Here is a 23,898-nt window from a genome sequence, read left to right on the forward strand (position 1 = left end):
GGATTACAGCCATGAGCCACTGCAGCTGGCCAGCTCTCTGGTCTTTAGCATGATTGAAAAGGAAGATGGTGAAGTGAACCAAATGCAGAAAGACAGAGCGAGGAGGCAGAGGTTTGACGGAAGGGTGGTACTGTAGTTTTGCAGTGTGGAGTCAGAAGTATGTGGACAGCACTAGGAGAAGCTGTGCTATTTTACGCATAGACACGGCGCTTGGAGGAGAGGTCTGGGCTGAAGTCATGAAATTGGTTGTCAGCATAGTTAAAACCTAAGAGTGGGTCACAGCTGCTGGGCAGAGCATGCAGAATGAGAGAACACCAATCTGAGAATCTAAACCAGACACAGGAGCCAGAGTAGAAAGGATGAGCTCACATCTGTGTTACAAATCACAGTAACAGTGGGCATTCAGTACCTGCCACATGTCAGACACTGCATGGGCGAAATCACATTATGCCTGACAATCTTCTGAGGGTGTACAGTATGGAGAAGGCATGGAGAGACTAAGAGTCTGCCCAGGGTTACACAGCCTGTATTGTACCTGACTCATCTTACTGCCCTCTTTGATCAGTTATTCTGTCAGTATGTGAAGAATTCATTACGTTAAAGTATCGGTTTTTTAATTGTGTCAGCATTACCAAATAAAGCCCAGCGTCCTGCTTTATCTCTGTATTCCTGACGCTCCCTTTAATTACCTTTCTCATTCTAGACTAGGAGTGATGGCTTGCAGCTGGAGGAACATGGGTTACTAAAGCTCCACAATTATGGGAAATTATCCTCATAAAGAGTACTCAAGTAACTCAAACCCAGATCCCTTAATTGGTGACACAAGATGTGAAACTCCTAAGGAAGGACTCCCTGGAGCCTGCAGCCTTTCTTCATTTACCATTCTCCCAATGGCTGTATGTAGCAAGTGCCCCTGCTTTATAATACTAAAACAAAGAACTAAAAACTAGTTTAGGAATTTATATTCTATTTTAAGGCAGCCTCTTTTTTATTAGGTGGACTTGTTTTCAAAATGGGAAAGTGACTTGACTTATTCAATAAAGATGAATCTCGCTCAGAGCCCCTTACATCTGGCAAATCTTATTTTTTCTTTCCTGAAAGGGAGCTCTAGAAACTACTGGTCCCAGTCCAAATATCCAAAAGCTATGAGCACTTTCTGTAACACCAAAAACTCCTAAATTTGTGACCACAGCAGGAAGTACAATCACTAATAAAACAAGTGTGGTTTAAAAGAGCGTTAGTTTAATAACACACCTGCAGGATCAATTATAGCAAATGAAAAACCAAGCTACATAAAAGGAAATTGACTTGTAAACACGCTCAAGCAAATATAAGTGGGTTTTTTTTTTATGCTCAGAATGCAAGAAAGCTGTGCACCAGAACCGTTAGACATTCATGAACTCACTAAAAAGAAACAGAAAATGTCCTTAGAAGATGGGCAGGGAGAGGGGGAAGACCTATGAATATGTTTATAGAATTAATGTCTGTACTGTAGCATACATAGGTAATTAGAAAATATTCTCAATGCATTTAAGATATTTTATCTCAAATTTACCATTTGACAATGAATTTTCACTAAAGGGTTTGAGATTATCCAATTAGCTGTACTAAAAAGTGGCAAATACTTGAAGATCATTGATATAATTTAAAATTCTGAGTGCTGAGTTCAGTTTCTTACTGAATATAACCAGTGCCCTGCGCTCTGCATGGCAGTTGACTTGTCAATATCTCAATTAAAATGACCAGGCACAGTGGCTCACACTTGTAATCCCAGCACTTTAGGAGGCCGAGGCCAGGAGATTGAGACCAGCTGGAGAACACAGTGAGAGCCTGTCTCTACAAAAAAATTTAAAAATACATACCTTTTAGACAGGTGTGGTAGATCATACCTGGAGCCTGGTGGCTCCCAGCATTTTGGGAGGCTGAGGACAGGAGGATCATCTGAGCCCAGGAGTTCAAGACCAGCCTAGGTAACATAGCAAGACTCCATCTCTAAAAAAAATAAAAAAAATTAGCCAGGTGTAGTGGCACACACCTATAGTTGCAGCTACATGGGAGGCCAGGGCAAGAGGATCGCCTGAGCCTAGGAGTTTGAGGCTGTAGTGACTGCACCACTGCACTCCAGCCAGTAGATTAGAAATGTTTGTGAGAAGGTATCTTAATGGATGGGCAAGATGGACAGCAGCTATAGTAATTATTCATAGCAGCACTCTAGAAATAAAAACTAGATCTTATGTGACAGGGCTGTGAAAATGCTTTTGTCAAAATTTAAAATTACAGACTAACAACTATGAGGTTGCAGGCACAGGGGTCACACTGATGAAGGTATAAATCCTGCTCTCAAGTAGCTCATATCCAGTGAAAGGTTCAAAACACAAACAGGGAAGTATGTAAGATTAATTCGTTCAAGGATCAAACAAATGCCTCTTTTCACCCGATGCCACATTTTATTAAGTAGTTTGCAGCAGTGATACTATAAAATGTGAGCTTTAAAGAACTCTGGTAACATTTTCAATCTCTTCCTTTCTCTGTACTGTTCTATTTTCCCCCAATTTCTCCAATCCACCCTAATTTTCACGTGTATCTTTCTTCTACAAAAAACCTACATATGCCAATTTTACTCTTCTTCCTTCCAGTTAGTAAAATCAATGAAATCATAATTTAAAACAAAATTATAAATTGTCACACAATATGAAACAATATGAAATTCCTGATGATTCCAGTAGTTTTGATCTATAAAAGCAGCAATTTCATGATTCATCAGTCACTCCCAAGTCCTTGCTTTTACAATTTTTAAATGTGGATTTTATATATTTAGAAATTAAGTACAATGGCAGCAATATGACTATATATTGGCAAGTAACCTGGTGATTTCCAATTTATAAATCTGAGAGCTGTTTCCCATACCTGAAGCCTAACAGCCAATCTGATCCAAATCCAATCTTTCTGTCATTGTCAGCTACTTGTTAAAATAATAAGATTTCATTTCTACTTGGAAACAAAATCTTTAACCTGAGTTTCCAGTATTCAAAATATTGCTATTTGGATGTCAGATGCTTAATATTTCATGCCAACGTCTCACCTGAATGATCTGACATACGATAGAACATACTACTCAGCAACAAAAAAAAATGGACAACTGACACACAGGGATCAATCTCAAAAATCTGCAGAGAGGAAGAAGGCAGAGTACATACTGCAGTATTCTATTTACATGAATTCTACAATGGATAGATCTAATCAATGGTAACCAAAAGCAAATCTGTGGCTGTCTAGGGCTGGGGTAGAGGAACTGATTGGGAAAGGGGGTATGAGAATTTTGGGGGCAATGAAAATATTTGTATCTTGATCGTGACGGTGGCTGCACACAGGTATGAATCTGTCAAAACCCAATAAAATACACACTTAAAAAGGGTGCAATAAATGTAAGTAAATAGTACCTCAATTCACTTGATTTACAAAACACAACATGACAGTATATTTTAAATTAAATTAAACATGAATACCTTATTTTTTTAAAAAATTAATGTGTTAATGGATAAAGCTAAAGTTACCTGACCACCCTCCCAATCCTGATTTGCACCCCTAATCTCTCATCTATACCCCCTACTTAATGTTAGAACTTTGGTGTGGATTCTTCTGAACCTTTAAAAATAGATTTACGTACATTATATAGCCATAGAGAATGCATAGTATTGTTTTGTACATATATATAATTTGTATATCACTTTCTACAACTTGCTATTTTCACTGAGCATTATGTTTTTGAGACCAATCCAGGTTAATATGGATCTAGATTCTTTTAACTCCAATACAATAATCTATCCTGTGACTACATCATATTTTAATTAGGCCATTTCTCTTCAATATTTAGATTGTTTTTCCCTACTACAATTCACCAGTGTAGTGGTAAACAGTAGTCGCCACTGGGGTGAGGACAGAACCGCAGGTGGTGTTCTAAGGGTTATTAGCCTTATTTATAAGATGTAGTTATAAGATGAGAATGTATTCATGTTTAATTTACATATGATAAATACTGACTTAATTAAAGAATTTTGAGATACATATATTAGCAAAAAGAACAAAACAAGATCAGTTATAGGAAGCAAATCATCTAATAAAATATAAGGAAAACAAAGTTGTAGGGCCTAATAGTGTACTTATGGTTTGAAGCATATTTATTGGAAAATAATAAGCACTAAACAGATCATAAAAACATTCTCCTATGCAAAGGAATTCCAATTAATATATCTGTATATTGGTTATCAGGGCATAAGCATAATTAATATAGGTACGAGTGCTTCATTTATATTTTTTGCTTTCTTCTTTTATGACTATGGTGTCTTTCCCCATCCCTGAAATAAAAGAGGTATAAAAAAATGGTTATGATGGACATTTTAATATCAGAGCTTTAAAATAATTCAACAGTAATACACCACTTTCAACAGTAATATACTACTTTTAACATTCTATTTGAAATGAGTTTTCTGGTTATCTATCATTTACATATACTCAAAGTTAATTTTAAAGCAGAACTTCAAAGCGTAATTTAAAAAAGATCATTTTGATTATTCCTATTTCAGTTTTGTCTCTTAGTTTTCTTATTTGTTTGTTTGTTTTTTTGAGATGGAGTTTCACTCTTGTTGCCCAGGCTGGAGTGCGATGGCACAATCTCGGCTCACTGCAACCTCCACCTCCCGGATTCAAGCGATTTCTGCCTCAGCCTCCCAAGTAGCTGGGATTTCAGGTGTGAACTACCACACCCGGCTATTTTTTGTATTTTTAGTAGAGACGGGGTTTCACCACGTTGACCAGGCTGGTCTCGAACTCCTGACCTCAGGTGATCCACCTGCCTCGGCCTCCCAAAGTGCTGGGATTACAGGCATGAGCCACCACGCCCGGCCTGTCTCTTAGTTTTAATAATGCATTTTTCATACATACTCTTAAAAAAAAAACACTGTTTCATTCTAAATGAATGTTTTACTTGTTCTGGTTTACATCAGATAAACCAAGTCCCTATAATTCAGTCCACCCCAGGGTTGGATATCAAAGATTAGCCTGTTGAGAAGTATTTCTTGCTTATATCCAGTTTATCTTCTTTAAATAAAAACTATTTAATGTTTAGATTTTGAGGACTTCCAATGTATTTAAGTCAACAGGGATTGATTAGACATGTCAAAAATTACTTAAGTAGAAGAAGCACTATAGTTATTATAAAACAGCATATGAATCAAAAAGGATTACTAAGCAAATATTTCATTTGTACAAGAAAAGGACTAAGTCATAGGCGGCTTTAAACCTAATTAACTAAATGACAGTAAGATGAACAAAATTACCAAACCAATACAATAAGCTTTAATTCCCGATTACTAGTGGCCCTGGAGAGACAGGATATTATTTGAGAGCCTAATATTTGAAAGTACTTTGTGTATAAAACTAAATAAGATACAGACCTTGCCTTCACGGAGCTCACGGTCTAGCAGCGATAATAATAACTATTAAGCTCAAGAACAACTATGAGCTAGGTAGGGTGGCAACAAAATGGAAAAGATGATCAGCTCTGCTTGAACAAGTGAGAAAAAGGCTTCAGGAAATGGCTGAGATGGGTCTTAAAGGATGAGGAGGAGTTTACCAAGTAGGCTTTTAAAAAGAGGTAGGCAGCAGAACATAAAAGTGGAAAGGCATAGATGTGGCACAGTGTGGATGAGGAACTCTAAGTTACTCAGGCTGGCTAGAGCACAAGTTATGCATTTCATGGCGTAGCAGCAAAATACAAGAAGTAGGTAGGAGCCAGGATCCAAGAAGTCTTGAGAGCCATTCAAAAGAATGTGAATTTTGCCACTGAAGAGTTCTCACTTTTTTTGAGACAGGGTCTCACTTTGTTGCCCAGGCTGGAGTGCCGGGGTGAGAACACGGCTCACTGCAGCCTCAACCTCTCAGGCTCAAGCAATCTTCCTGCTTCAGCCCAAGTGGCTAGGACCACAGGTATGCACCGCCACACCCGGCTAATCTTTGTATTCTTTGTAGAGACAAGGTTTTGCCAGGTTGCCCTGGCTGGCCTTGAACTCCTGAACTCAAGTGATCCACCTGCCTCAGCTTCCCACAGTGTAGGGATTATAGACATGAGCCACCATGCCAGACCGCCACTGAAGAGTTCTATAAGGTGACTATTCACTCTAGCAGTATACAAGGGAATGGAATCATATGCAGTAAGTTTAGAGACAAGTAGAAAAATTAGGAAAATGACCATCATTTCATTAGGAACTGACCAGATGATAAGGAGTGGAAGGAAGTATCTAAAATGACCCCTTGATTTCTGGCTTACGTTAATAGATGAGTCATCTCCTTAACCAGGACAGTAATGCTGGGGAAAGAGGAGCAGGTTGAGAAAAATGTAAGTTTAGTTCTAGACCTGATGAACTTGAGATCCAGGTACATGCCTTGTAAGCAGCTGGACTACAGAAATAGACCTCAGATGATTCAGATTTACTAATTCGGTATTAATTCATATCTCTCAAGCTATCAAAATTTTACTAACAAGGGCAAAATTGACTGTCAAAATTAAGATGTTCTCTCTGACCCTATATACCCTTATTTGAGGAATTAGCAGGAAAAAGAAAGAAAGAATAAGAGAAAGAGGAAGGAAGGAATGAGCAGAAGAAAGGGATCTAGGAAAACACGTGTTTAACAGTTAATGTCCTGCCTAGACAATACTTTCATATGTCCTGTTTAGGAAGCAAGCAAGTAAGAGATAAAAAAGGGAAAAAAATACCCAATCACATACGTAGAGATCTATGTCACTATAGTGGTGGTTATTTGAACTGAACTATAATGAATGTTAAGAATCATCGTCAATTGCTTACTCTCCTTACTTTAGCTTATTCTTAAAATCTATTTTCTCAGCATGGTCTACAACAGAAGAACCTGTTCTATTTTTAAAAACTACAGAATTCAACGTTGGATGATGCAGGGTTAGACCCACCTCTCTTTCCTTCTTCTTGACTCACAGTTTTTATCCTTATCTTTATTTCTTTTTCTTTTATGTGGGCTTCTACTCCTATCCCTTCTATGTCGTGAACACTCAGCATCCAAATAGCTTCCACCAGACTGCCGTGAATCTACTGAAGCTGATCGCCTTTCTTCATTCCTAAAACATAGAAAAGAATGTTAATCAGTTTGTTTTACCACTGGTCTCCAGTATACATACACAGACACACCAATCTAAAGTGTAATATTCTATATCAAACCAATGGTAGATACGGTGTAAATATGCACAATCTTATAACCCATATAAGAGGACAAATAAACACAGCTCTTAACTCATTTATGCCTGAGGTTGCAATTTTTTTAATTTTTGCAATGAGACCTTGGCGATGACCTTGAGCAGTAGGACATAAATAACTCCCACATGCTTGGTGTTCCCATAATAGAATACTAGGCATAAATGTTAGTATGTTTTGCTATTTAAATATTTCACTAATATGGCTATCCCCTGAAAACTGTCAAAGGGTAATGTCAGAACAACTCTGGTATAATAACCCTGGGCACTGACAACAAAAAACAATAAGCATTTTCATGAGTTTACTGTGTGCTATCAAGGGTTTTGGAAATGCTAAAATTTAACAATTATAAGTTAATTGTTATCTGTTATCAAAGAGAGAGTATTTTCACCAATAAAGATAATGACGTACTTTTCGGCATCATCCTCTGCCTTCTCTTGCTCTTCTTGCCAATGATTGCTGAGTTCTTCCATGTGCACATTTATCACATCTCGAATCACCTTGGGAGAGGTAAGCACCGAGCCTCAGGTAAGAAAACTGCTCAAAAAATTAAGACTATAACGCTAGAAAAATCAGTGCTAACAATCAAATATTCACTAAGCGCTATGACATAATGGACTGTGGGACTTGTGCAGTTTAGAGAACACAGAAAAGGCAATGGTCAAACTGGAATATGAATAGTAGAGAAAAGTTTTATAGCAATATTAAATTTGAAGTTGCTGTAACTGTACTACCTTTATGTGAGAAAATATCTCTGTTCTTAGGAAATACATACTAGGGAAAAAGGGTTATGAGGTATGTAATTTAACCCTTAAAGAATTCAGGGGGAAAAAATATGTACAGATCAAGATCGAGAGAGTGAAAAATGTGCAGAGAGAGAGAGAGTGCCAATGAGAAGCTATGTGGCAAAATGCTAACAATGGGTGATCTGGGTAAAGGCAGTATGGGAGTTCTTGGTACTATTTTTAGTTTTGCAATTTATCTCTCTATTAGAGATTATTTACAAATGATTTTTTTAAAACCTTATAATTAAGTCATCTTGACTTAATCATATGACTTAATAAGACAAAATATGAAACATACAGTCACTTCACAGACACTTTCTGAATGACTATAAAGAAACTTTCAAATAGGTAAGAACCATTTGAAAGTTTTTCCTTTCCTATTTACCCATGCCACCAAGCACAGGGTTAGTCACTGCAGAGGCAAAGACAAAACTAAAATAGGAGCTTACACTTCCCTCATGATTAAATAGAAAATGTTTTCAGAAAAAACGTATAGGGGACACGGGGCAATCTCAGAAACACTATCATTCAGGCCTGACTGCATTTCTCCCCACCTTAAAGAAACTTTCAATGGCTCTCAAAGTAAAATGGAACAACATCCAAACTCCTTAATGAAGACTTCAAAGCCCTCCAGGATTTTACTACATCATATAGAACCTAGCCTCATCTCTCAATGAAGAAGCCCTAAGCTCTAGCCACCCTGGGTTACTAATGAGTCTCTGAAAAACTCCTATACTTTTATCTGCTGTTCAGAATGCTAGTTCTTTCACCCGGAAAATCCTTATCCACCACTTCTCCTCCTCCACTATATTCTCCCATGGAAAACCTAAGACATGCCAAGGTCCAACCTAGCAGAGTGACATGAGTCACACACACCTATCTCAAGTTCCAGCTCTCGCGCTTCCCTGGCAGGCCTACAAGCCTCCCTGTCAGCAGCTCTACATAAGCACCTTGAAGCCTGCTATTTGCACAGAACCCACTTAGCTCAGGCTCCACCACATAGAAAAGAGTCAATAAGCAGACATTCCTTTACTCCTCCTTGCTTCTCCCTTTCCCTCAAATGCTTCTCCATGAAGCCCTTGCCAATCTTTTATTTCAATTTTTGAAGCTGGGTGATGGGTACATAAGGGTTCCTTAGACGATGCTATCCACTTTAGTATATGTTTGAATATTTCCACAATAAAATATCAACTATAAAACCGTAAAGAATGCTAGCAGCAACATTTAAGCTTGATTACAAGGGTTATGAGACAAGAGAAGAAATAACTGATGAGTCAAGTATCTTAGGGACTATGAGAATCACCAAGGTAGTATGACAGGGACCCAGGTCTCTACTTGAGAAGGTAAGTCTAAAACACAGACTTTAATTGTAAAAAGAACAGCATAAAATTTAGAGCTAAGCTGTGTGGTACAGAGTATTAGTACAATAAACTAGTGATAGATTAGTCAACTAGCACCTCATAGAAATGGTGGCCCTTAAACTCAACAAGATTTAAAATGGCAAAAACAGAGCATTTCAGGTAAGAAAGTAACAGGTAATAGGGCATGGAGGTAAGAATAATTATATGCAATCAGATATAGTTTAAGAGACATGCTTGACTAAAGCAAAATAAATGCTTGGGAAAAGGAGGCCAGATTATGGAAGGTCTTTTAAATCAGAGAGAAGTAAGAAATAATATGGGAACAATTAGGGAATCAATGAGGAAATTATTTGTAAAGTCTGGGTAAGGTAATTCATATACCAAAAAAATTCATCAACTCTAACGAGCCATTAAATGGCATCTGAAAATAAGTCTAGATATACACCAAGAGACCAATATATAAATAACGTATATCAATACATTTCTTAAGTCCAAATATTTACTAGAGTACATAAAAACATGCTTTCTGCCAAAAAAGATAATAGCTTAGCTATAAATTTGTGTTTGCATGCATTCTGTCAGTCAATTCTCATAACACCCTGCAAAGATTATATTATCATTATTATTATGAAAAGAAAACATTCAATCTAAAAAGCTCAAATAACTTGCTCAAGTCAAAGGGCCAATGAGAAACAGCAGAATCAAAAGTCAAGGTATGGTCTACCTAAAGCCCAAACTCATGTTCTTACCATGATACCCTACTACTTTCTCACAAGGAGATATCTTTTAAGGTTGTACAATTGTTTTATATAAGGTTCTTGTACTATGAAAGCCTTTGCCTGCTAAAGGGTGGATCTAGAAGTGATGGAACAGATACAAATCAGGTGTGGCCACCCTGAAGACACTTTCAGAAAATTTCCAAAGAATTGTGGAAATTCATAGAAGAGATTTAGAAAATTACCTAAGGGAAATTCTTGTTATCAACAAAGATTATGTAAAACTTACCTCAGTATATGATTTCTTGGTTATGTGAACATTCTTGGCTCTATAGGACTGGCGTCTTCTTTTATAATCTCTTACTTCTGCCAGGATTTCAAGGTAGGATTTTGGACTTTTTCGACTGTTGTCTAATGAAAGAATAAAATAAAATTATTATATTCTTCAAAGCTTTTAAATTCTATGAATTATCAAATAAATACATCACAATCCTATATTTTAACTTGTTTCAAAGTAGCACATAAAAACATTCTAAAAATTGTATATTATTTATATATACAGGCTAAGTTTTATATCATTCCTTTTCTCCAGCCATTAGTTGAACACAAGAGTGCTTAGGTACATAGATTAAAGTAACAGCACAGTTGTAATATTCTTACAGAAAGAAGGTACCTTTAATGTAAAAGTCAGAGTAAAACCTCAGGTACTGAGTAAATATCCCTCAGTATCCATGAAGAATTTGTTCAGGAACCCCCAAGGATATCAAAATCCATGGATGCTCAAGTCTCTGATATAAAATGGTGTTGTATTTGCATATAACCTACACACACCCTCCTGTACACTTGAAGTCATCTCTAAATTACTTTCAGTACCTAATACAGGCTGGGTACAGTGGCTCACACTATAATCCCAGCACTTTGGGAGGCCAAGACAGGAGGATCACTTGAGGCCAGGAGTTTGAGACCAGCCTGGCCAACGTAGCAAAACCCCATCTCTACTAAAAATACAAAAAGTAGCCAGGCGTGGTGGCACACGTCTGTAATCCCAGCTACTCAGGAGGCTGAGGCACGAGAATTGCTTGAGCTTGGGAGGCGGAGATTGCAACGAACTGAGATCGCGCTACTGCATTCCAGCCTGGGTGACAGAGTAAGATTCCATCTCAAAAAAACAAAAACAAAAAAACACCAAAAACCTGATACGATGTAAATGCTGTATGAATAGTTGTTAATATACTGTTTACGGAATTATGACAAGAATAAAAAGTCTCTACACGTATAGTACAGAGGCAACCACCCACTTTTATTTTTTCCAAATATTTTCAATCCACCGTTGGTCAAATTGATGGATATGGAACCCACAGACACAGAGGGCCAACTTCATGTCAATATTAAATAATACAAAACCATTTTACTCTAACTCAAAGTGGCCCGACAATTAAATCATCTTAATAACACTCATAGAATAAAATGATAATGAAGAAATGTAAAGCTATGATGTGCATCTCAAACCTTGATTGATTTTGGCAGCCAAGTCTACAAAGAGATCGCTGTCATTTTCAATAATTTGAGAATCAGAGCGCTTTTTCTTTGTCTCCTCAACTACGAAATCATAGAGGGCAAGACGATCAGCTTGAGTTAGATCACAAACAAACCGTTTGTGATTCAGAGGAACTTCAACAGGCAATGAAGAATAAATCCCTAAAGTAAAAATAAAATCACAAGAATAAACAATACATGAAGCATTGTGAACTTAAAATCTAATAATTATCTTTAAACATGTGCTTTAATAATGCAGTATTAACACAAACTTTTTTCATAATCCCTAAGTATACAAAATATCAATCTAAGCAATAAATGACAAACAACAATTCTATCCTGAATGTTATATCCACAAAAAAAATGTATTATGGATGTTTGCTATTCTCTCCAACAATATAACGACAGATCCCATGGAGGCAGGCAGGAAAAATCATAAGAGACAGTTTGCTCTAAGAAAGCCTTTTAGGTAACAATTTTTATAGCCATCTACAAAAGTAGGTATCTGTTGATATGCTTTCCCCCATCAAAGTTGGGAGAAAAAATGCTTTTAATAAGTAATATGCATTACAGTCCCTTTGAAAATAAACTATGGAAATATTAAAAACTGTGTAAAAAATATATTTTTGTATGAGACATCAAGCTAGATGGTCAATATTCAAAATATACCCCACTTGTGCAAGGACTTAGAGCTAGGGGCCACAAAATAATTAAGTAGCAGAAATCCTACACCTCCTCACGCCAGGAAAGGACAGATTAAATTAAACTCATTTTAATTCTCTGAGGAGGAAGCATAGTGGCTTAACCAAATTAATTGAAAAAAATTAATAGCAGTGCCCCCCGGTAGTTACAGAATTTTCTAAAATCTGCTCATTAGTGAAAAAAAGTAAATACAATACCTTGATATGATGTATTAAACATTGAAGAAAATTTTTGTTTTGAGATTCAAATTTTCTCAAATAAAAAAATGATTGGAACTGTAAAAAAAGCAATTTAAAACAATTCTTTCTAGACTTCATTATTCACTAATGCAAACAATGAACACGAGCTACTAAAGGAATCCTTTTATTGTTTGCTAACTTATTCTAAAGTAGTAACTGGTTCATAGAACAACATAAAATCAGTAGCTCTTTCCAGATACTTGCATTTGATAAAGTCTAACCTCATTAAGTTCCTAGGTAGAGGCAAAAAGAATTCAAATAAGAGCATACTATGAACTAAGCATTACAACAAAAAAGAGGTACTACTTGTCTACATATTAAGAGGAGAGCTGCAGTGAATCTGAGGCCATGGTTTAACATGGCTACAGATAACAATATATGGCCATTTTTACTAGTCAAAGGGTTTTCAATTAATGGGAAAAAAAGGGTTCCCTTTCAAGTCAATTTTATTCTAATTATAGTAGGCATTTCATAATACAAAATTATGAAAACAGCTTTGATAAGCCTAATTCCTTTGAATACAGGCTATAAAAATTTGGGAGAAAAACACAAAGATTAGAAAATAATGATGTATTACAAACAAGCTCCATATAAACCTTTGCCGGTTATTTTTAAACAAAGAAATATAATTTCCTTCTTAAGTTATTTTAGCATTTTCTTCAATTTCATCTTAAATTTCTTTATGATGAAGACTGATACTTAAATTCCTTGTAATTCAACCAAAATTCCAATTCAAGACTATAATATGTGACAGGTATTAAGATAAAGTTTAGAAATTTGAGTGATACTTTTAAAAGGATATCATTTGCAAAAAGGATACTGCATATCTTTAAATAAGGAGTACATTCAGGTTCCTAATTCCTCTTTATACTCACCCCAATTACTGAAAAAGAAAAAGTACAGGAAAGGTTAAGCAACAAACTGCATTCAAGTCATTCGGAACATAGATATTTCTGACAACAAAAAGGATAAACATACTTAAATAAACTTATATTTACATAAAATGTAAATTTTCAAAATGCATGTTTCTAAATGATTTAAAGGTACATATGAATGTGCTATAATTATAATAACTCTAAGACCCTTTGGCTGCCTGTTTTTGCAGGTTTTTTGTGGCAAAATATATATAACATAAAATTTAACATTCTAACCAATTTTTCAGTGTACTGTTCAGAGACAGAGACATGAAGTGCATTCACATTGTTGTGCAACCTCTATCCATCTCTAGAACTTTTTCATCACCCCAAATTGAAACTCTAATCTATTGTTTTAATAATGCCAATTCTCATTCTTGTTACTTTTGTCATCAAAGGGGATCTTAAACATCTAACATACAACATTAAATAGTACTAGTAGGTGTTGTCACAAAGATACAAATTCAGAATTTTAGGGGGAATTCATTCAGAGTCAATTCCTTAACATTACAGATAAAGAAATTGTCATAGAAGTAACACGACTTGCCCAAAGTCTCACAAGTGATAGGAACAAACTGGATCTAAAGCCATCCTATCCTGTCTTTTTAAGTTTCTTTGATAGTACACTGATCTTCATATCATGGCCATAACTCAAACACACTTTACGATACTGAAGTATACAACCTGAATATTTAATATTGAAAGAAGATAAACCACTAAACATAAAATGATTGTTTATGACTGAAATATCTTGGTTAAAAAATTAACCGAAGTAACTATATCTGAAAATAAGTATGTAGATCGAATAGCTGTACGAGCTTTCATAAAGTTTAAGATTGAGAATTCTGTACACTGAGTTTAGGCCTGACATGACAGATGAAATGAAAACATACATATAAAACCTTGTCAAAAAACTTACATTGTAGTGTATAACAAACAAAATATGAATTAGATGGAGAAATGTAAAATTTTTCATGTTAGTCATTCTCCCTTCAAAGTAAATACATCAGTAAGATATTTAAAGAAAGTCCTGTCCTGAGGGAAAAGATCTTAAAATGTCGAAGACATAAGTGAGCCACAAAAATAATCTGTTGAGAAATTGTGTAACTCTACAGAGGATATAAAAAAAAATTTTTTTTTTTTTTTTTGAGACAGAGTCTCACTCTGTCGCCCAGACTGGAGTGCAGTGGCGCCATCTTGGCTCACTGCAACCTCCACCTCCCAGGTTCAGGAGATTCTCCTTCCTCAGCCTCCCGAGTAGCTGGGATTACAGGCACGCACCATAGCGCCTGGCTAATTTTGGCATTTTTAGTAGAGACAGGGTTTCACCATGTTGGCCAGGCTGGTCTTGAACTCCTGACCTCAGGTGATCTGCCCACCTTGGCCTCCCAAAGTGCTGGGATTACAGGCGGGAGCCACTGCACCCGGCCAAAAAAAAATTTTTAAAGAAGGTTAAAGATCATATAAAGTTACTGTTCGCCAGGCGCGGTGGCTCCCGCCTATAATCCCAGTACTTTGGGAGGCCATGGTGGGCAGATCACAAGGTCAGAGATCAAGACCATTCTGGCTAACACGGTGAAACCCTGTCTCTACTAAAAAAATACAAAAAAATTAGCCAGGTGTGGTGGCAGGTGCCTGTAGTCCCAGCTACTCGGGAGGCTGAGGCAGAAGAATGGTGTGAACCCAGGTGGCAGAGCTTGCAGTGAGCCGAGACTGTGCCACTAAACTCCAGCCTGGGCGAGAGAGTGAGACTCCACCTCAAAAAAAAAAAGTTATGGTTAACAATTAAATCTTAATTTAAGATAGTGTAAGAATTCAAAATCAAAGTTCCTCTTACCTATCAAAAGAACTATTCATTCAAAGTAATTCTTTGCTTTTGAAAAGAACTAAGCTCAATGTCCAAATCTCCCTTATTACCATTATAAAAATTAAAAAGCAGAACATTTTCTAAATTATTCATATATATGAAACTCATCCATTTCATTATCTTAATATTACTTTCTGTACATTAATTTTCACTTAGACCATAGAAGCTACCAATTTTTGGAGCTAGGGCTTGTTTAGCATCCATTATCTCTGTCCCTCTCAACAACTCTATGAGAGTTTTGTATTATAGATAAGGAAACAAAAACTCAGTTATCATTCTTAATACATGGCCAAGCAGCTACTTTTATTTCTTTAAAACAGGTTTACAAAAAGCAGAATAAACAATGAACAGCACTGATAGTCACAATTAGTATGTAGAGATACGAAGTTTGTGATATTCTTCCACTTAATCATGAAAGACATCATAAATAAATTTGAGCAATATCTAGAATCCTAGTCCACAAATTTTACTAAATGTAGGGTTTCTAACAGAAAATCAAACAACTCAGTTCAGAGTTTGTGTCAAAATTCAGAACTTAGTTCCGGATCCACTTTGCTATTATCTAGCAGAGGCAAGTTACATCACTTTTCTGTGCCTGTTTCTTCACCTATTATGGAGGGGAAAATATCTTTCAACTTATCACAAGTTTGTTGTGAAAGAGAAATGCAATTCATAAAAGAGCTTTTAAAAAAATAACCTTTAAAAAAAAAATACGGAGGACCTTTAGAACAAACACACTAGAACTTTATCATGTCTCTATCAGATAGAGTTTTTCTTATCTGTAAAATGCAGACACTGGATTAGATGATCTCCAAGTTCTCTTTCAGCTCTAAAATAAATTCAGTAAATCTAACCACTTAAGACTCAAATAAAGTCCTTTAAGTATTATTAACCCCTTCAAAAACCAAAAACCTCAACTTTTTTATGGGTACACTACCAGGGGATATGAGTAGAACCAATAGCAGAAGTCAAAAAAGGCTTGACTAGTCATAGCTCAGTAATCTCTCCGAATAAATAAAATGAGAGTCAACTCTCTCCCTCAAAGAAAAAAACCTGGAATTTCACTGACAGGGACAAAAGTGGGAACTTCAAAACAAAAAATACAAGAAATGTGCTTCTGGCTGTTGTAGAAAACCCATGTAACATAGACAGCTAAGGATAAGATGGTCTTCCTTCTGAAGCCACAGTGCAACTCTGAGAAATCAAGTCCAGATACTGGCTTAGAACAGTATTTGGTAAAGATCCTCAATTTCAATGAGGGAGAAAAACAGCCATGACTACAGCCTGGTAAATATAATTCAGCTAGAATAAAGAATGAGGAAAAAAAGGTAAGCTGTCCAGAGAAAGCTACCTACAGAAGGTTCAAAGAAGACAATGCAGAAATCCTTATAAGAGAAGCTGTTCAGGTTTTGGCTAGATGTCATATCTACATTCATCAGAAATTTAAACTTTTATTAACTCGTTTGTCTATGTGTGTATGTGTGTGTGTTTTTTTTTTTTTTTTTTTTTTTGAGATGGAGTCTCGCTCTGTTGCCCAGGCTGGAGTGCAATGGCGCAATCTTGGCTCACTGAAACCTCCGCCTCCTGGGTTCAAGCAATTCTTCCTGCCTCGGTCTCCTGAGTAGCTGGGATTACAGGTGCTTGCCACCATGCCCGGCCAATTTTTGTATTTTTTAGTAAAGACAGGGTTTTGCCATGTTGGCCAGGGTGGTCTTGAACTCCTGACCTCAGATGATCCATCCGCCTTGGCCTCCCAAAGTGCTGGGATGACAGGCGTGAGCCACCGTGTCTGGCCTATGTCTATGCTTTTGATGGATTAAGTTTTCTTTCAATTTCCTAAAAGCTTACGCTTAAAACTTTTAACCTACTCTCTGCTGAGGTTCCCAGGGAGAAACTCTTTAACCCAGCTCTAAAGCTGGGCATGAAAGGATCTATTAATATGAATCCTCTGAAATTATATGTAAAACTTTTGTGTTTGTACATTTTTTCTGAGAAGGGGATCCCAAGCATTCATCATCTCAAACCAACTCACTTACTGGGTAGCAATCTGAGGGTAGCTGTGGAGACTAACCTCTTTTGGCCTAAGACTTTTCTTTACACTGCATTTCAACACTCTAAAGAGAGGAAATCTCAGGGTAAAAGAGCCTCACTCAGTGGCATTTATAGATGTTCCTTGACTTACATGGGGTTACATCCCGATAAACCCATCATAAACTGAAAATACCGTTAAGTTGAAAATGCAGCCCAGTGTCTGATAAAAGAATCACTAGTACTTAAAGTCTAAAACCTTGTGATTGTGTATTGTTTTCACAACACCACAAAATTGAAAAAATCCTAAATTAAATAAATCATCATTAAGTTGGGACCATCTGTATTTACTAAATAATAATTTTTTTAATTAGCCACAAGACAATCTCACCTATAAATCGCCAGGTAATTCCAAAGGATGAACCCCTAGCTAAGATAGTGTCCTAGTGAGACTCTGGTGTATCTCAACAGGAAATATCTAACAAATGAAGTTGAAACGAAACAAATTAGCCCAATGTTAAATGTAAAACTTTACCTTTCCCATGTAAGTTTTCATAGGTTTTTCTTGAAGAAAATTAGTAACATGCTTATGAGAAAAATAATAATAATTTGATTCTTTAATTCACTTAAACTGTAATGCCACTTACTTTGATTGTAACAATCACTGTCTTTCCCAACTGCAGTTCTAGCTTGTTTAATTATCTGGAATTGTGAGTCCTTATCTGTCAAAAAAAAAAATCCATAAATACAATATGACTCATCAGTGACCACAATTAAATTATTAACTGGTTTCTGATCCAAGCCCTTTGGGCACGTGGACAAACCTTCCAGAATCTTTTTTTTTTTTTTTTTTTGAGACAGAGTCTCGCTCTGTCACCCAGGCTGGAGTGCAGTGGCGCAATCTCGGCTCACTGCAAGCTCCGCCTCCCGGGTTCACGCCTTTCTCCTGCCTCAGCCTCTCCGAGTAGCTGGGACTACAGGCGCCCGCCACCACGCCCGGCTAATTTTTTGTATTTTTAGTAGAGACGGGGTTTCACCGTGGTCTCGATCTCCTGACCTCGTGATCCGCCCGCCTCGGCCTCCCAAAGTGCTGGGATTACAAGCGTGAGCCACCGCGCCCGGCCCAGAATCTTAAGAAACATCCACATCCCTGTCTATGAAATCTGAACACAGAATCCTTTCAGATTTATCTACAGCCCAGTAAGTAATCTGACTTCAAGCAGTTCATGCCTATAATTAGGCACGCCACAGTGGCAGTGACAAACTTTACTGACCAATAATAGCTAACATTCTTGAAGCCTGTGCTGTAATGGTCACAACTCTGTGACCCTCTAGCTAAGTGCCTGACTCCAGCTAAGTGCCTGACACTATTCTAAGAATATTATCTATATATATCACTTAATCTTTGCAAAGTGCTATTATAACCATCTCCATTTTATAAAGAAATTTAGGCAACAAACGGGTTAATTACCTCGCTGAAAGTCACATCTTTCATGATAAAAACAGGAGTTGAATCAGGACATTCTTTTTCCAGAGCCCAAGACTGTAACCTCTATATATGCTATGAATCCCTGGAACACATGTCCATCTTCAGTCTCATCCTTCAATCTGTGTCACATGCTCAAATTTTTGTTGTAACTGAGAAAGAAGGTGTCTGCTCTACTATACAAAGCTTTGTAAGGTTTTCACTGCCTATTAATACAAGCCTGGTCTCTAAACTTCAGATTATGTGAATTAGTTGCCTTGTACATTAATTAATTCTACATTCTCTTAAGGTACTAAACGTCCTTCTTTGTCATAAGCATGCTTATACAATCCATTCTTTTGATAATGCAAAAATGAAAAATCAATATCTACACTAAGATATTTTTAAATTATAATAACTTAATACTTACTCAAAGTAATCGAAGGTATCTTCACATTTTCATAGAAAAACTCAGGATTATACATTTCATCCTGAAAAAAAAAAATCTTAGTGTTCTTAAGTATCAGATAATTGACTATTTTAAGACTTGACATAAAAAATAGATTAGTATCACTTACTGATTTCTCACAATAATTTGTGCAATTAGGCAAGTACCATTCTACCCTTCAGGTAGGGGCTATTATTTTATGTCAGTGAACCTCACATTGTAACTTCCAAAAATTGTGAATTAATGCGTAAAATGCATGACATATATATATATTATATATATATATAAAAAATATGGTAAATATATGGTACCTCTTCTTCTTTGGTATAGCCCATTTTCCTCAATCTACAAGATGCCATGTGCTTTGCTAAAGACGATTTAGGCATGTGATGATTGGAATCGTATGGACATATCACAACTTCATCCTATAAAAATCAAACAGAAACAAAGAAAATAGGTACATAATATTTAAATAAATAATTCTTACCATTAAATGTTTACCATTTAATTATGTACCAGTACTGTATAGTGCATCCTCTTCTACAGGCCTCTCTCAACCTCCATGTGGTTGTGCATTAAAGAAAAATAAAACTCCTTCGACCCCTAACTCCCTAAATGCCCCATCCTCTCTCCACTCCTTCAAAGCCTAACTCTTTGAAAGATGTATTTACACTCACTGTCTAAACAACCTCACCTCACCTATAACGATTCCTCACTCGTTGCCACCATCACCCCACTGAAACCAGTCAATAGGTCACTAATAACCTTGCTACTAAAGCCAAAGAACATGTCGCTGTCTTGTCTTATCTGAACTCTTGGAAGGTCACACTCCAATTGTCCATCTGTGATTCTGACACACCCCTCATGTTCTTTCTACCGCTCTGGCTTCTACTTTGTCTCCTCTAAATATTCTAAATATCTGTCTTCCTTGCTCTATTTGTCCCCCTTTAGATGTTGGTTTTCATGTAAGTATTAATATAACCACTGACCTTTTGCTATTTAATATATGCTTACTGAAAGATCTCAAAGCTACAACTCTCACTATACAGTGAGGACTCCCAAAATTTAGATCTTTAAACCTTGTTTCTCTCCAGTACCGTATGCTAAAGACACCAAAAGTTCAACACAAACAAAAATAAATTCATTATATTCATCGTCTCCCAACCCTCAAACCTATTCCTCTTGTACTTTTCTATTTCAGTGAAAGGTCCCCCTTGCTCAAGCAAGAAACTACTTCTTCTCCCTCATCACCCATATCCAATCAATCACCTAGTCCTGCCAATTTAACTCCTAAATATTTCTGAAAATCCCTCAACATCCTCCATCCCCACTGCCACTTCCCCAACTCAGGGTATCATCAACTCTCTCCTGGAATACAACACCATCTCCTGACTATGCTCGCTCGCTCTCTCTCACTCTTGCTCTCTCTCTCTGCTTCCAGTCTTGCTGCCCTCCACTTCAGTTTCCATCCTGTGGCTGGTGTGAATTCCAGCTCTGCCACTTACTGGCTGCATGGAACTGGGTGAGGTACTTAATCTCTCTTTGCCTCATTTTCTATTATATAAAATGAAAATAACAGCAGGACCTCTCTCACAAAGTGATTGTGAAGATTTAAAAAAGTATACCAAAGTTTATACACATAAAGGAATTCAAATAGGGCCTGGTACATAGCAAGCATTCAATAAATGTATGCTATTATTTTATTAAAAGGTAAATGTGATTATAATATGCCCTGTCTTAAAATAATTCCATACCTCCCCACTGCCTTCATTAAAAAAAAAAAAAAATCTAGACTTTCTAATATGGCTGACAAGGACCTTTAAGATCTGACCTCTACCCACTATCATCATTCTACTCTAACTCTACACCCTGTGCTCTAGCTATCCTTAACTACTTGAGGCTTCCTGATCTGGTCACTCCCTCGTCTCTGAACTTCTACACATGCTGTTGATACTTCTTCCCCTCACCCCCCAACCCCCTAGCTAATTCAACTCTTATTTATCAGCTTAGAATTCACTTTGTCCAGGAAGCCTTTGTTGACCACCACTTTGTCCACCACAGCCTATAATAAACTGTACTATAGCAATTCCAACCCCACCCATCATAGACCCATGATAATATAATGGTTGAGTTACCCGTATTCCCCCTCACCACCACCAGACAATAAGCTCTGTGAGGACCAGGAACTGTAACTGTTGTTCACTAAATTTCAGTACTAAAACACCGGTGGAAATCCTAACTGCCATTTACTAGCAGTGTATCCTTCAACAAATTATCACCTCTGTGTCCCTTTCCTCGTCTATAAAATGTGGCCAAAAATACCCACCTCATAGGGTTATTTTGAGTATTAAATGAAGTAATGTAAGTGGCACAAACAAAGTGCTATTTAAATGTTAATACAAGGAATCCAATGTTACTGCAATGCTGAGTAAACAACGTATGGAAGGGTCTGGTAAGCCCCACTCAATGGAATTCCCAGCTTCAAATACCCCTCTAAATGAACATTAAAGATTTTTCAATTTCCTCTGTGCTTTTAATACAATAAATAATGAATGGTATATACAGAAATCAAATATATTTTAAATGTCTCTGAGGAATCAGTCATGTAACTTAAACCCAGGAGAAATTATCACAGCATGGTAAACCCAGAAGTAATTTTAAAGATAATGAATTACCCGACATTGGAGCACTTCCCTTCCTCTCATTCCACCAAAAATACCCCACAAAAAAACAAAAATCACGATTGTTCACTCTAAATACACTTGCCTACATTTTTAAAAAAGCAATTCTAATGTCCACGGGAGTTGCCAGTTACCATCTCTTGGTGACAACCTTTAATAATCCTAGAATTGGTGCTGTCCCAGTCAGAAGTGTCCAATTTTAAGGCATAGAAAGGCGAACTGGCAAACTCCCAGCTCTCCTGACACCGAATCTGGTGCAACTGCGGAATCCATATGACAGATGACAATGCAAACCGCCAATCCCTCTGCAGCGCTCTGAGACACATTCACTTACTTTCTAAATAAATACCAAATCTGCCATTCCCTCCTCACTCAACACATCTTCCTGCAGTTTGTTTGTTTTTTGAGACAGGGTCTTGCTTTGTCACCCAGGCTGGAATGCAGTGGAGCGATCTCGGCTCACTGCAGCCTCGACCTCCTGGGCTCAAGCGATCCTCCCACCTCAACCTCCCAAATAGCTGGGGCCACAGGCTCGCACCACCACACCCGGCTAATTTTTGTACTTTTGGTAGAGAAGAGGTTTCACCATGTTGCCCAGGCTAGTCTCGAACTCCTGGGCTCAAGGGATCCTCCCGCCTTGGCCTCTCAAAGTGCTAGGATTACAGGCGTGCGCCACCGCGCCCGACCCCCCGTTTCCTTTAAACTCGAAGTTTCGCGGGAGGAGGGCCGCACTGGAGGTCGATGTGGAGCCTTCGGGAGTCCCTCGCGCGCCCCAGCCCGGGACCCAGGGACATCAGGGTTACTCCAGGGCCCGCGGCGCCCCTCGGGTCCCGGGCGCCCATCGCCGCTCTGCACACGGACAAGGACTCCTCGCCCCTCCCTCCGCGGCTGCCAAAGCGGATCTCCCTTCTTCCAGAGAAGACTGCGGGCCGATAGTCCCCGAAACGGCCCCGCGGCCGCGCCCCTCACCTCCGCCGCCTCCTCTTCCCCGGGATCCAGACTATCTAGGTCCCAGCCCAGGGACGCCGTCACCTCCTCCAGCGTCCGGCAGCAGCTTTCCACGAACTCGTTCAGCTCCTCCTGCAGCCGCCGCCGCTCCTCCACAGGTGGAGGCTCGCCCTCCATAGCTGCAGCCCACCCGCCAAGAGGAAGCAGCCGAACTGCAGACGGCGCGCGCGGGCCTCTGGGAGCTGTGGGCGGGGTCATAGCCACCACGTGACTTGAACAGCCTATAGGGAAGAGTCCCGGGAAGGGCGGGACTGTTATTTTGAGAGGCGTTTTCCAATCTTTTCTCTGCTCTTGCGTGCATTTGCTCTGGCCTTTCCTGAAAGACATTCCCTTTCCTCGACTTCCTCAGTAAAAACGGCTTATAGCTACAGAAAAGTTTTAAAAATAGTACAGTGAGCTTTCGTTTAGCCGTCCTTCAGCTCATTGTTAACATTTTGCCAGGTTTGATTTCTCTCCGTCTCTTCTCTCCACATTCACAGCCCCACCCAATGATTTTTGCTGAATTCTTTGAAAGTTGCAGATTCTTCACCCCCAAATATGTTAGCATGCATGTTCTAAGAATAAGAACATTTTCCTGTGTTCTCATTTGCATGTTCTAAGAATAAGAACATTTTCCTGTGTTCTAAGAATAAGAACATTTTCCGCAATACATCCTTAAACCCAACAAAATTAGTAAGTCCATAAAATCATTTATTATACAGTTCATATTCAAATTTCCCCATTGTCCCCAAAATTATTTCTATAGCAGTTTTATTTTTTCAACCCATAAGCTATAATTAGTTATTGTCTCTTTTAATCCAGACCAGCCTCCTTCACCCTCCTTTTTAAATTAAATCATTACATGTTGTGATGAGCCTAGGCCAGTTGT

General features: G+C 37.8%; 1 protein-coding gene across 1 annotated transcript; it reads right to left on the bottom strand.

The window, feature by feature from the left end:
- Positions 1 to 2,427: 2,427 nt before the first annotated feature.
- On the bottom strand, positions 2,428 to 23,214 carry SNRNP48 (small nuclear ribonucleoprotein U11/U12 subunit 48). The gene is made up of 9 exons (XM_055263094.2): positions 22,992 to 23,214; positions 19,653 to 19,766; positions 19,324 to 19,384; positions 18,076 to 18,150; positions 11,652 to 11,840; positions 10,432 to 10,553; positions 7,692 to 7,780; positions 6,983 to 7,147; positions 2,428 to 4,355 (listed from the first exon to the last, which is right to left on the bottom strand). Exons 1-9 carry the CDS (start codon positions 23,145 to 23,147, stop codon positions 4,307 to 4,309), a joined length of 1,020 nt encoding a protein of 339 aa, XP_055119069.1. The 5' UTR covers positions 23,148 to 23,214; the 3' UTR covers positions 2,428 to 4,306.
- Positions 23,215 to 23,898: the final 684 nt, after the last annotated feature.

The sequence above is a fragment of the Symphalangus syndactylus genome, chromosome 23 (genome assembly GCF_028878055.3).
Source record: "Symphalangus syndactylus isolate Jambi chromosome 23, NHGRI_mSymSyn1-v2.1_pri, whole genome shotgun sequence".
In the NCBI taxonomy this organism is placed as follows: Eukaryota; Metazoa; Chordata; class Mammalia; order Primates; family Hylobatidae; genus Symphalangus; species Symphalangus syndactylus.